Below are 13366 nucleotides of genomic sequence, written 5' to 3' on the forward strand. Positions count from 1 at the left end.
TGGATTTCCCCTTTGGTTGTGAGGTCGGGGCAGCTCATTGATCATTCTCCTGAACTTCCTGCGGAAGACCCCACAAAATGCTGGTTTCTGTCTGACCTGTTTTAAGTTGCAGCAGTAATTGTTGAGTGAAATGTTTAATTCAGCTCCTCCTAAATACTGATTAAAAACTACCATTTCAGTGCAGGCAGGAAAAACACAACTGAAGCATCTGAGCTTGGTTGTTAAATGACATGATCTCATTTTTTTCCTTAATGTAACTGTCCTCATGTCCTCGAAGGGAATAGCAAAGATTTATTCTTTCAAAGATTATTCTTTCAGCAGTGAGATGATTCAGTCTCATTTTCTAATGGCCGTGTGAGCTGTGCTAGCGGGGCAGAGCTGTCCTGTCAGCAGTGTGCCCTGTGTCAGAGCAATCCCTCTCCTGCAGGAAGGTAATGCACCCTCCTCAGTTTCTTTTTTCTTCGGTTGTGTGTTGTGGGTTTTTTTTTTTTTCTTTTCTTTTGGCAGACGTCCTTGAGCATTTGAGACGGATGTGAGAGAGTTTTTAGTCCTCATGCAAAACAACCAACTAAACATAACAGATTACATCAGCTCAGGCTTTTCAATTCCTGGATGGCAGCAGAGTGCTAATCCAACCTTCATCCTGGATTTCATAAACTGAAACAAGGGAGGCTGGCAGGAGCAGCGCTGCCGGATTGAGGAAGCTGACGACGGTGCAGCATGTGGGCAACACACTGTATAAAGCTCATAAACTTGTAGGCTGATGTGTGCAGCTACCACTTTGGATTCTGTACTGCTGCTTCCCTCGGCACAAGGCACCAGCAGGCTGAGCATTAAAGCCTGCTCTTTGGAACGGAGCATTTACCCCTGCAAGACATGAAGGGCTTCCTGTTTCTCACACTCCTCCTGATGCCCGTGCACGCTGGAACTGCTTGGAGTGCGAAATACGCTGTAGATTGTCCCGAGCCCTGTGACAGTAACGCATGCAAAAGTACCTTGCGCTGTAAGCGAACGGTGCTGGATGACTGTGGCTGTTGCAGAGTGTGTGCAGCTGCTCTGGGGGAGACTTGCTATCGTACGGTCTCGGGTATGGATGGTGTCAAGTGTGGTCCTGGGCTGAAGTGCCAGTTTTACACTGAGGAGGATGACTTTGGTGATGAATTTGGTATCTGCAAAGGTAACAATATTCACTTTGCATGCACCCACCTTGGCAATTTGACAGCAACCTACGTATAGAGCTTGCCTCCGGCTTGAAAGGTCTGAAATGGGATTTTTCCAGCTCAGCCCTTATCCAAGAAGAAAGTGAAAATACAGGTGTTACATGTAGGAGGACAGGGTTATTAGTGTGAGAATATTGTTTAGATTTGGGGACATGTGTGAGGAAATACGGATGGGGTGTGCTTGGATGAGATTTTTGACTGGGACTTGGGAGAGCCAGGCGCTAGTCCTGATCCTTCCACTGATTTGGTGTGTGGCTTTCTATAAGTTGCTAAGACTTTAATCCTGCAAGTCCAACCTTGTCACGGGGTCCCTGCTCCTCATGCACTCTCCCTGGGGTAAGGTTCCCTCAGGCACTGCCAGCTGCCTTCCTGGGGACCGGGTACTCTTTCTGGGGTCTGAGAGATGGAGATAAAGCACCCCCTGAGCGCCTGGGGACATTGTTTTGTTTAATTCAGTCCTGCCTTTGAGGTGCTCAGCTACCCTAGGGATGCCGTCAGGGGAGGCAGAGACCTTCCTGCCTGAAAGATGGGAATAACAGAACAGGAGCTGACTGAGAGATGAGCAGCCAGCCACTGCTCTCAGCTTATTCCAGGTATGCTGCATGCTGATTTCTTTAGTCATAGACTATAATAGCATTTTTCATTTAAGAGCGATCCAGACTCCATGCAAAAAGGAGAATCTGTAAAAGGAGAGGAAAGTAGGATAAAAGTTTTTTAAAATAAATCATTTTAAAAAAAGGTTTTGCAAAATGTAAATGCAGTGAGTTTTCCTGTGTTCATGTACCACTTCAGTAAGTAGATACAGATATGACTTTGAATAACTTCCTTAAAAGTGAAGATGTCTTGGCAGTTAAATATCAGGGGTATTAATAGCCTCAGTTAAAGTAATGACTTAGAACCAGATGCTGCAAAAGTCATTCAGGCTGACTCACATACAGCACACACTTATTTACATTGGTATTTAAAAACAAATTCATGTTCATGTTTGAGAGTGAGACCCAAAATACTACTTTTATTTCTAAGGACTAGAATCTATGCATAAATGTCATATCTTTGGTGCACACACCAGAAAAGTATTTGACTGAGATAGTTATCTGATCTTCAGTTTATTAAAAATTACTGCAGTGCAAGATATGCCTATAATTCTTCTCAGAGAACTTTTGGGTGATTATATAGTTTTCAATGTCCTCATAGGAATTTCTTTCCAATAGCACACTTCAAATGGGAAAAAAGAAACATTGAGGGACATGAGATTTGAATCCCTGTAGCTGAATCTTGGAAGCTCTGTAGAAAATGTTTTCCTTTTTTATTCCCAGTGAGTCAGAGGAAAAACTCCCATTATTTTCCCAAGCCATATCTTGACTTAGAGTTGTAAGTTGGTATTTGAGGCTTATATTCCCCACTAAATATCATTGATGTAATTTCCAATTCTTTTTCTTTTTTCATGTCAGCTCTGAGATAGTACAATGTCTTTCTGTATGTGTGTGAATTTTATCAGGCAAATTATGAAGCCAAGTATTATTTTTTTATATCCATTTATAGCTATGATACCAGATCACTCACTCATTTTGATAACTTCCATGTTTGTAATAATTCACAGTCAGGATGGCAATATTGTCTCTAGTTGCCTGCGACTCCTTTACTTTGAAGTTATGGAAATATGATCTTCACTGTCTGTTCTTCAATTTCTTATTTTTAAAATGTGTAAGACATGGACAGAATAAGTTTCAGAGCAATTTTTTGAGTACTTTTAGTGTTATAAGAATGATAATATAATAATAATATTATCAATAGCAATGCCGTTATTGTCCAGAACAGACTAAGGAATACTGGTGCTCTGCACTTGTGTTACTGAATATCCTCTAAACCTGAGCTATAACTGTCACAGCAAAGAACCTGCTCTTGCTTCCCTTAGATCACCGGGAGCTTCTTCTGCTGAACAAAACCTTCTAACAGCAAAATTGACTCAGATCTCAGTTTTATCAAATATGAAGAGCAGCATCAATTCCACATGATTATTCCACATGGAGCCAAGTGCTTTGTCTCAGACTGTTTTCCATGTTGCTGTGCACAGCTTTGTGTCCCACCTCTCTGGGCTGAGCAGTTGAGCACCTGCAGCAGCAGATTGATGTTGAATGTGGTGTGTGCTCTCAGTTTGTCCCTCAGGGAGAATTGTGCACATAAAACCTGTTTCACTTTGGCAAGATTTTGTTTTTGTTTTATATGGGCAAACAGCAGATCAAAGAGTGTCCTTGCTTGGGAAGGGGAGTCTGGTGAAGCTCAGTGAGATGCTCCAGGTTGAAGGGATTCACTGTGCAGTTGCTAGGAGGGAGTCGGTCAGTTTTCCAGTGTTTTCATTTATAAAAGCATAACCACTGGACATGCAGAGAATTGTAAATTATTGATTTAATTTTGGGGCATTAACTTGGTTTTCAGATAGCTGTATGGCAAAACTAAGTATTTGCACTGATTCAAAAGGAGACTGGGCAAACTGAGAAGGATAACCCTGTTGTGGAGTTATATGCTCAGAATCTATGCCTGGCTTAGGAGGTCCCAGAGCTGAAAATGGGGGATAATATGATAAGGGAGGTATAACTTCTACTTATCATGGTCATCTTGTTTCTTAATTTTCTTGTGGGAACCTGGACCAGCCCTGAACGGTCATTCATCTGCCCTTAGGAGTTGAATTTGAAACTCTCCTGGACTTGCCATTTAAGGTGACCATGCACCCTGGGTTGGCAAGAACAGCCTGAGCATAAGGACCTTTCTCCTGGGACATCCCAAACTTCTCTTGTGACCCCCAACCTTGCTTGGGGGTTTGGAAAGAGGACATTGCAGCTGGATTTTCCTTGTTTCCCTCTCTTCAACTATGGTCCTGGGAAGGTACCTTCTTCAACAGCAAGGCAGAGGGAGTCAAGGGCTGTGACCCCAGGTTTAAACCCTCTCGGAAGTTATGTAGTCCAGCACGATATGTGTCAGCTAGGGGATGGGACAAATCCTCTGCACCTGACTTGATTTCTTTTAAAAAGCATTTAGTCCCATCCTGACAGCTGCCCTTTGGTGCTCCTCTACGAGCTTGCTCAGGGGCAGGAGATTTGAATTGGGGCAGAGTATGACCAGATGCAGTATAACCAGCAGCTGCCTTAGTGCCAGTGATCCCTTTACAGCATACTCACTCTTTAAGCTGGAGATGTAGATGTCCCTCTTTGCTGTCTGCTGTGGGAAGTCAGACTTCTGCTATATGACAAGCTGTCGGATAGGGGAAAGCTCTTCCCCAGGAGCCAGAAGTGTCTCTAGGCAGAGGGTATATTTGCTGGATAGCTCCTCGGGTTCGGGCAGCAGATTCCATGGAGCCGATATGCAGTGGCCACAGCCACAAGCTGCTTATGCCAGCAGTAGAATGCTGCTTTAAATCATGACAGTCATATAAGTCAGACAATATCATGCCCAAACAGTGAATTCAGGAACTTTCTGAAGTTTTCTTTTCTAAATCCAATGCTAACCCTTTAACTAAATCCTCTATGATTACATACTTACATAATCATATTGCCTTTAATTTACATTTTAATATTACAAGTATTTCAGAGAAGGATTACTAATAACAAACACGTTGTAAATAAGTTACAGGAAGAGAAATTGTGTATATAATGTGTGTCAAGGTTTGTTAAAACTGGAAAATACTCGTAACAAGCAGATGGCATGCTGAAATCCTGCAATTAATGTTTAGCTGACCTCCACTCAAAGGTTTTCCACTTTTAAGGATATAAGCAGACAAGCTATTAAGACAGCAGCTAACTTGGATCGCTGAGGGCTGCTTTGCTATATTACTTTTTTCAGAGTGTCCCTACGGTACCTATGGAATGGAATGCAGGAAAACCTGCAACTGTCCCTCTGGCATCTGTGACAGAGTAACTGGGAAGTGTCTGAAGTTCCCATTTTTTCAACTGTCTGCTTCAAAGCCTCCAAATCGACGAAAAATCGTTTCACACACAGGTAAGACTTCATTAGGCAGTTAATTTTAGCTGAAATCACTTTGTATGTGATTTATTACCATGCTGTGTGCACTGCGTGTGAGTGATGTGTACTTTGCTGGAGCTGTGCAAACAGCTAACAGCCCAAGGCACATTTATGTTTCTTATTGGCAGCTCCCTTAACATAAGGCAAGGAATTAGGTGAGCCTGTGACACATGGTAAAAACATTCTGAAATCCTAACATGAGCAAAATACTTCACAGCTGTTGCATGCGCTAGGAGTATGGCATCTCGTGTGCAATGGGAGGCTATACCAGGGTTTGCATTAGTCGCTTGAGATGTGGTGCCTGTATCTGCTTTGTGTAGGATAGGATTTCACTAGGTTTTACTACTGTTAGCTAATATATGACAAAAATAACATCCCAGAGCTTTATACATTTTCAGATGTCAGTAAACTGTTTTATGAAACGTTTTATTGAAGTAATTTATCCCATTATTTCTGGAATAAGTTCTTACCTTTAAGTTTATGTCTGAAGCCTGCAACAGAACTTTTCAGAATTAAAACTGAAGTGTTTTTGAAGCAGGAAAGAATTTTTTTTAAAGCTGGGATTAAAATTTCTTTCCCTTTTATTCTCCACCTGATGATACTGAGGTAAATTTAACTGAACAATGTTTACTCTAAATTTAAAATACCAGACAAAATAAATCTAATTATAAAGATCTTAAACAAATATCAAAGATTCAATCATAGACCTACTGGGAGCTTTACTAGTATTTCACCCCAAAGTCTTCAAATTTTGTTTCTCTTCCAACTGCAATTTGTTTGACTTATTTTGATTTTCTCCTGTTACAGTAAGCTATCTAGAATTAGTACAATGCTGCCTTAATACATGATTTATCTTTCCCCCACTCTCCATTTAGAAAAAGTTAGACAGAAGCAAACTTCTCCAGCTTACAGTCATACAACATTTAAAATGATCTTGAAAAAACTTCATGAGATGGATCAGTTATGAACCTTTTGTGTTTGTATATGATTGTGCTCTTTTGCCTTTCCAGCTTTTGTTACCAAGGGTGATGAAATAAGAAGAGAAAATATTCCTGTCTTGCTTTTTGTTTTCTGTATCCAGTCTGTATTCCAAATCTTCCTAAGTAGCTTGTTTTCATCAGTTCCTTCTCTCCTGTCCTCCCCTTGCCTTTGGTCACAAACCTTCTGCTGCCCGAATGTTTAGCAACTTGTGTGATCCCAGCCAGAATGAGATACTGTCCCCATTTTTTTACCAGTGAAAAGGTTTCACACTCATTTCTGTCCCTAGAGGTCCATCACTGGAAGTAGACCAGGGACACTGCGTGTAGTACTGCATGGGATGGTCACACGCAGTTTCATTTAATAGTGGTTAGAGGTAGCTATTGCTCTTAGGACAGATTCTCAGCAAATTAAAACAGCTGTGAATGTCTCTGCATTTTAAACAGACAAGTTTCTGGCCCCTATGTTTTATAAAGACATTACAACTATGTATACCCTACTAAACTTAACAGTGCCAGAGCGTGTTCCTGTGTATTGCAATTTGATCACCTTCATGGTTGAACAGTAGGGCAGTGGCTCGCATGCTTTGTCCCAGTCTATCTAGCTGTGCCAGACAACCTCCGCCACAGCTCAGGAATCAGTGTTAGCCAGGGATCATTTCCAGTGAACAAACTGGGTATCTTTTACCCTTTTTTGGACACTGGGAGAGTTTAGTGGCATGGACCAAGCTATTCCATGCCAGCTGGCCCCAGTCAGAGAATAGCTTCAGGCATGTTCAATTTACTACTGTAGCTATTGAGGATGTGATGCTTGGTCACTTGTCACACTAGACTGTTATAGTGAGAACTGGAAACTGAACTCAAATCACCTGCCTTATGCTTAAACTACAGGAAAACACATCTGGCTTATGCCATAATTTGGCAGAAATTTTTCAGCTGGGTAATTGGAGGCATTCAGGGAGATTCCTGCAAGATTTGTCAACTAAGGTTTTTCTGAAGTGTTCCCAAAACCAGGCACATTGCTGTAGGACAATATTTTAATTCTCTCATTTTCATGAAATCCACCTTTTTATTTGTGTATTTTCAGACAACGACATGGCATCAGGGGATGGCAATTCTGTAAAAGAGGAATTCGTTAAGGAGAAAACTATTCGCTCTCCGGTAATGAAATGGCTAAATCCTCGCTGATATTTACTCACACTCATAAGACTTTAAAGTGAATGCATTTCTCACAGATTATTGAATATGCAACAACACACTTTAAGAACAAAGTAGATCTATAGCATATGAAAATGTAACCTCTGAAGGCCAATTGTTATTCTGTTTTCCATGAGAAAAATGTTTACTTAAAAATAGACTGTACAGTGTATATGATTTTTAATATTTGTTTTGATAAGTATTTGAACAGAGAAATGTATTGTGGATTCCTGAATGTATAGTAATGTTAAAAAACCCAACACCATTCAACCCTCCTCATTTAAATAATGCCAGAGGCTAACTCTTGCACCCTGAGGCTGCGAGAGCTCTCACTGAATTCAGTGGACAGTTTGAGTGAGTGAAACTATTGGTGTGGAGCCAGTGTGAAAGAAACTCACATAAACAAATCCCAGGATAGCAAACAACACCCCTGAATCACAAGAATAATAATAGCATAGGAGCACAACAGTGTGAACTAAATAAAACAGTGTAAGTCATTAGTCATTTTCTGGTTTTGGAAGTTTGGTGACAATTCCTCAGAGACAAATACATCTTTCTTCAGTGGGAAAACACCCAGCATTTTAGTTTGTACATTGTGAATAATTTAGACAAGACGCTGCAGACATATATTGTATTTAGGTGGATTTCTAAAGTTAAATTCTGTACAGAGAAATAGCAGCTTGGTAAATTCTACGATTTGTAGACGGGGATCTGAAAAGAAACAAGCTGTTTAGCATTATTTAAATATATATGTTTCTGTAAAGTAGCTACTTTGGTGTATTAAGGTGATGTCTGCATTTCATAGGGAACAATGAGTCCAATGCCAGAGCCCAGCAAATGGACCTTTGTACTTTTCATCTTCATCACTGGCTGCAGCCCATCTGCCACTCACAGGGAGTTCATCTGGTTCAGTGTAGGGAAGGCTTGGACCCTCACTGAGTGGTAGTGCCACCACAGCCTATAGCACTTTGTTTCTTACCTGCATGAGCAAGCGGTCCCATTTCAGCCAGGAGAGTAATTTACACACATTAGAGTGTTATAGGAACTTGCAGTCCCTCATTCAGTCCAGACTGGGCGATATGTTTGTTACACAAAAATCCACACTGAAATGGGTTTGCTAGTATGTTTGGAAACAACAGGTTCTCAGATAATGGAAACTGATGTAGCTGTGTCAGAGGGAACCTGGCTTGCCTGAGTTCAGGAATGCAGAGCACTCTCATTGGAAATGTGTTTTGAATGGAGTATTTCCTTTGAAATGAACGTGAGCTTTGACAGTGACTTTAGCGAAAGAAGAGCATGCAGTACCTCAGCCACAGTTTGGTGCAGGATCTGAAAACATCATACTTTTAAAACTACGAACAACAGAAACTCCAATGCCTTTACAGAGTCCAAATCCTGATTCAAAGCCAGTGTTAGTGGAAGCAGGCTGCTTTCACCTGGGAAGGCAGTTCTGAACCGTGCTCTATAAGAGAACGATGACAGTAGTAGACATCCAAATGTCAGCATGTTAGTGCAAGCTCTCTTTCCGTGACAAATGGACATGCAGAAATCTTAAACTAGCACATACCACATTTTAACGTGTACTGAATGGTTAGGTCTGAGAGGGAGCAATATTATCTTGGGCTATTTACAAGCAAGCATATTGATTCTCATCTACTGATATCAAAAGTAATTTTTCTTGATTTCAGTGAGAGCAGGATCAAACCCATGGTCCTTCTGCAGACTGAAGAGAATTATTTAAAGAATGTAGTAAATATTTGCATACATTATTATTATTATTTTGCAGTAGTGTCATAAATGGCATTACAAGTTCTTGAATGTACATGTAATAAGCTGGTTGGTTTAAAAAATTGTATGACTATTATTGTTCAATAAAAAAACCTGAAAGCATCGCTGTCTATTTTTCCTATCCATTAATGAATGACAGAGTAAGACTGCTGCTGATGGCATAGACATGGTGCATCCAGAGTAGACATACTTTTGCTCTTAAATCCACAGAAACCTTTTCACAATGGCTGCATTTATTTCAGGGAATTTGCTGGGCACCGTTCTCCATTGCTGAAGCTGAGTGGTGGCCCATGTTCAGAATGGTTTGTGTCCACACCAAACATCATCTCCAAAACAAGGTGGCCAGATCCAGGTTGCCTACCTGGGACAGCCCCTTCCTGGCCAACCCCAGTATAGGAAGAGTTTGGGAGTCCTCTTGCTGGCCCAGCCACCACCATGCCAGGGACCATTTAGCCCTGGAGCAGTGACTGCAGCTCCTTGGTACTGCTTGATTTACCATATAACCTGTGGATCCATACCTGGCAAGTCAGGAGAAAGGAGAAGGAGGACACGGAAGCCTGCAAAATTTTTTTGGATGGAGGTTCCAGGATGAACTTGTAATATAATCAAATTTTATCCTTAGAATGTCTACCTCTTGCTACTAGTGGAAATGGGACTACACTGATAGAAGAAATAATGCAAATGATCATGGAATCATAGAATAATTTTGGTTGGAAAAATCCTTTAAGACCACTGAGTCCAACCATTAACCTAACATTGCCAAGCCCACCATAAACCATGTCCGTAAGTGCCACATCTACACATCTTTTAAATATCTCCAGGGATGGTAACTCAACCACTTCCCTGGGCAGCCTGGTCCAATGCTTGACAAGCACTTCAGTGAAGAAATTTTTCCTAATATCCAGTCTAAACCTCCCCTGGCACAGCTTGAGGCCATTTCCTCTTGTCCTATCATGTGCTATGTGGGAGAAGAGACCAACCCCCCACCGCACTACAAGCTCCTTTCAGGTAGTTGGAGAGAGCGATAAGGTCCCCCCTGAGCCTTTTCTTCTCCAGACTGAACACCCCCAGGTCCCTCAGCTGTTCCCCATCACACTTGTGCTCCAGACACTTCACCAGCTCCGTCGCCCTTCTCTGGCCCCGCCCAGCACCTCAATGTCTCTCCTGTAGTGAGGGGCCCAGAACTGAACACAGGATTCGAGGTGCAGCCTCACCAGTGCCTGGTACAGGGGGATGATCACTGCCCTGGCCCTGCTGCCACACTATTGCTGATACAGGCCAGGGTGCTGTTGGCCTTCTTGGCTGCCTGGGCACAAGCTGGATCATGTTCAGCTCCATCAGTCAGCACCCACAGGTCCTTTTCCATGAGCAGCTTTCCAGCTGCTCTGCCGCAAGCCTGTAGCGCTGCATGGGGTTGTTGTGACCCAAGTGCAGGACCTGGCACTTTGCCTTGTTGAACCTCATGCAATTGGCCTTGGCCAATTGATCCAGCCTGTCCAGATCCCTCTGCAGAGCCTTCCTACCCTCCAGCAGATCAACACTCCCAGCCGACTTGGTGTCATTCACAAATTTACTGAGGGTGCACTCGAGCCCCTCATCCAGGTCATTGATACAGATACTAAACAGAACTGGCCCTTCAGAACCGCCTCCCAAGGGACATAAAGTGATGCTCATGGAACTAATGGTTCTTCACCAGCCTCTTCTTTATTTTCCACCCTTTCATCTTTCTACCTTTTCTTTCACATCTCTCCTGGCTCCCACTGCACGCTCCAACTCATTTCCCCTGTTTTACAAATGTGGATTTTGTTTTAGACTTTTTTCCTTTCTTTACTCAACTCTGTGTTCCAGGCATCCTCTTCTCACCTAACCTTTCCTGCCCACACAAGCATAGAGGTAGCTAAAGATGCTCTTCTCTCCTAGGGAAAAAGTCATGAGATGGTTCGTCACACAACGTTCTCCTATCATCTAGTTTCTAGATTTTTTTTTTGGGGGGGGGTCATTCCAGTATGAATGTGTTTGGCAAACAGGCCTTGTTTCTAGTAGTTAGACTTTATTTTCTCAACTGCTAAACAGTAAACTAGTAATATATGAACTGTCTCTTATTTTATATTTAATATGAAATGACACTAATAAGAAGTATGTGGTAATGCAATATTATAGCTTCTGTTCTAGCCTGTGTTATAGGATGTTGCAGTCCCCATTACATTTCAGACAATATACAACCATATGTTTCAGAGTGATGTCTGAAATACACATAAAAGTCTGAAATATGTGTATTTCATTATTAAAATAACATGTAATAAATATCCTTCCAGTGTAGATGAACTTTGAACGAAAACAGCTTTACCAGCTTAAACTGAACATGTTTAAAACATAAAACACGTTTAACTACTTTAATGTAAAATTTCATTATATAAATACATTCACGCCAGTATTGTGAGATGCATCATGGCCTAATCACCAGGCTGTGATTAGCAATATGAATTTGCCACTCTGACCTGCCAGGATATACGTATTAGACCAAAACCACCAAGGTATATATTTTAAATTAAAATATATTTGTTATCACCTCTGTACATGCTTGTTATCTATTTAAATGGACTGTCAGGTCATAGTAGTGCTTTGAAAGTATTTCCTGACACCTGCAAAGTTGGTAAATATTTCCTGGTTTTGTTGTGTCTGCTGAAAATAGGAATTTTATAAGTAGGACTGATAACTTGACAGGCATCACAATGTTCAGTTTGGCACGTCTTGATGTGGTTTCCACTGGGGTTTGTGACTGTCCAGGGAAACTTGGGATGACAAACTGAAGTGCTCTGGCTTTCTTGCTCTCCTGAAATAGGCACCAGCGCTATTCAAGTGTAGTCAATTGTCCATCTGCCTTCTGGGTGGACACAGGCCACGCACAATGCAGCCACGTGGCTCATTTTTGCAGAATGGGTGAATATAGTGAGTAAACAGGTGTTAAAAACAGCCAGACCTCCAAGCGCTGCTTCCCATCTCCTCATGCAGCAGCTGCCAGTGACCACTGTGCCTGTGCTGGGTGCCTCAGCCGTGGCTGGGGTGGTTGCTGCACCCATGCCTGGAAAGCCCGGCTCTTCTGCAGGCACCGGCTGGAATCCGGCTGCTGCCGAGGCAGCCCTGTATCCCCCACACTGCTTCCTGCAGGATTCTCAGGGCACGCAGATGCTCTGTGTAAACAAACAAACCTGTGTTTGGATGAAGAAAAAGGCAAGAGATTTCCTTAACCTTATTAGTACATGATGCTCCTGGTCCTTCCTGATCCCCTCCCATCCATGGTGCTGCCAAAGGAGCTGCAACTCAGATTTGTGTGCTACCTCTTCCTACTTTTGGAAGCTGTCAAGTAAATATTCAACTGGAATCAAGGGCAACGGTTGATAATGCATGAGCTGATGTTCACCATTCTAACGAGACACAGATTAAGTTCTTCTTGAAATTACATAATTGATGCAGTCTTTCTGCTCTGCAAATGCTGAGCCTAAAAAATTTATATTCGATAAACTGAGACAAGTCAAATCATATGAATATTACTTGAAAATATCTTTCTTCCTCACAAAAGAAACATCTATTTTTGAAGAACAAATAATGGATTGGAATGCCATTGAAATCCAAACACAATATTAGTATGTTCCTGAAAAAAAAAAGGTACAATGCTGGGGGAGAATGCACCAGAGCCCTTGCAGCTGTGTCACACTTTCCTGTTTGTTATTTTTAGTTTTCCATTCCTGCTCTTTATTTTGGGCTTTACTTTGCTTCCTATGCAGCTTCCCTTTAACTCCTGCATAGCTCCATCTTACATATTTCAGGCATTTGGCTTTTCTTTTTTTTTTTCTTCTCTTTTTTTCTGTCTTCAAAGAAAACCCAAGCAATGCTGTCCAGTTTCAGGAACTTTCAACCACTTGGTCTTGGCAGTGGCTGAGTGCTTGGTTTTCTAAAGGCATTTAGGAAATTTACATCGCTAGTTTTCAGCTTTGAACATACTCAGGCTCTGTAAGCATAAGAAAAGAGCAGCACACAAGGAGAGCCCAGGTCTGCTCTTCAGTATATGCTGGTCTTTGCACCTGGGGATCCACCAGTATCCAGTCCCATGTTAAAGTTCCAGGATGGCGTTTAATAAATAAAAAGAACAAAATGGGCTCTGGTGAA

The 13366-nt window shown here is 41.8% G+C and overlaps 1 protein-coding gene across 2 annotated transcripts; it reads left to right on the forward strand.

The window, feature by feature from the left end:
* Positions 1-724: 724 nt before the first annotated feature.
* Positions 725-9264, forward strand: ESM1 (endothelial cell specific molecule 1). 2 transcript variants are annotated; one of them, XM_030512684.1, is made up of 3 exons: positions 725-1177; positions 5058-5213; positions 7302-9264. In XM_030512684.1, the coding sequence occupies exons 1-3, from the start codon at positions 877-879 to the stop codon at positions 7400-7402; spliced, it is 558 nt and encodes a 185-aa protein (XP_030368544.1). In that variant the 5' UTR covers positions 725-876; the 3' UTR covers positions 7403-9264. The 2 variants fall into 2 exon arrangements, with proteins under 2 accessions (XP_030368544.1, XP_030368546.1); XM_030512686.1 differs by lacking the exon at positions 5058-5213.
* Positions 9265-13366: the final 4102 nt, after the last annotated feature.

Source organism: Strigops habroptila, chromosome Z, assembly GCF_004027225.2.
Source record: "Strigops habroptila isolate Jane chromosome Z, bStrHab1.2.pri, whole genome shotgun sequence".
Classification (NCBI taxonomy): domain Eukaryota; kingdom Metazoa; phylum Chordata; class Aves; order Psittaciformes; family Psittacidae; genus Strigops; species Strigops habroptila.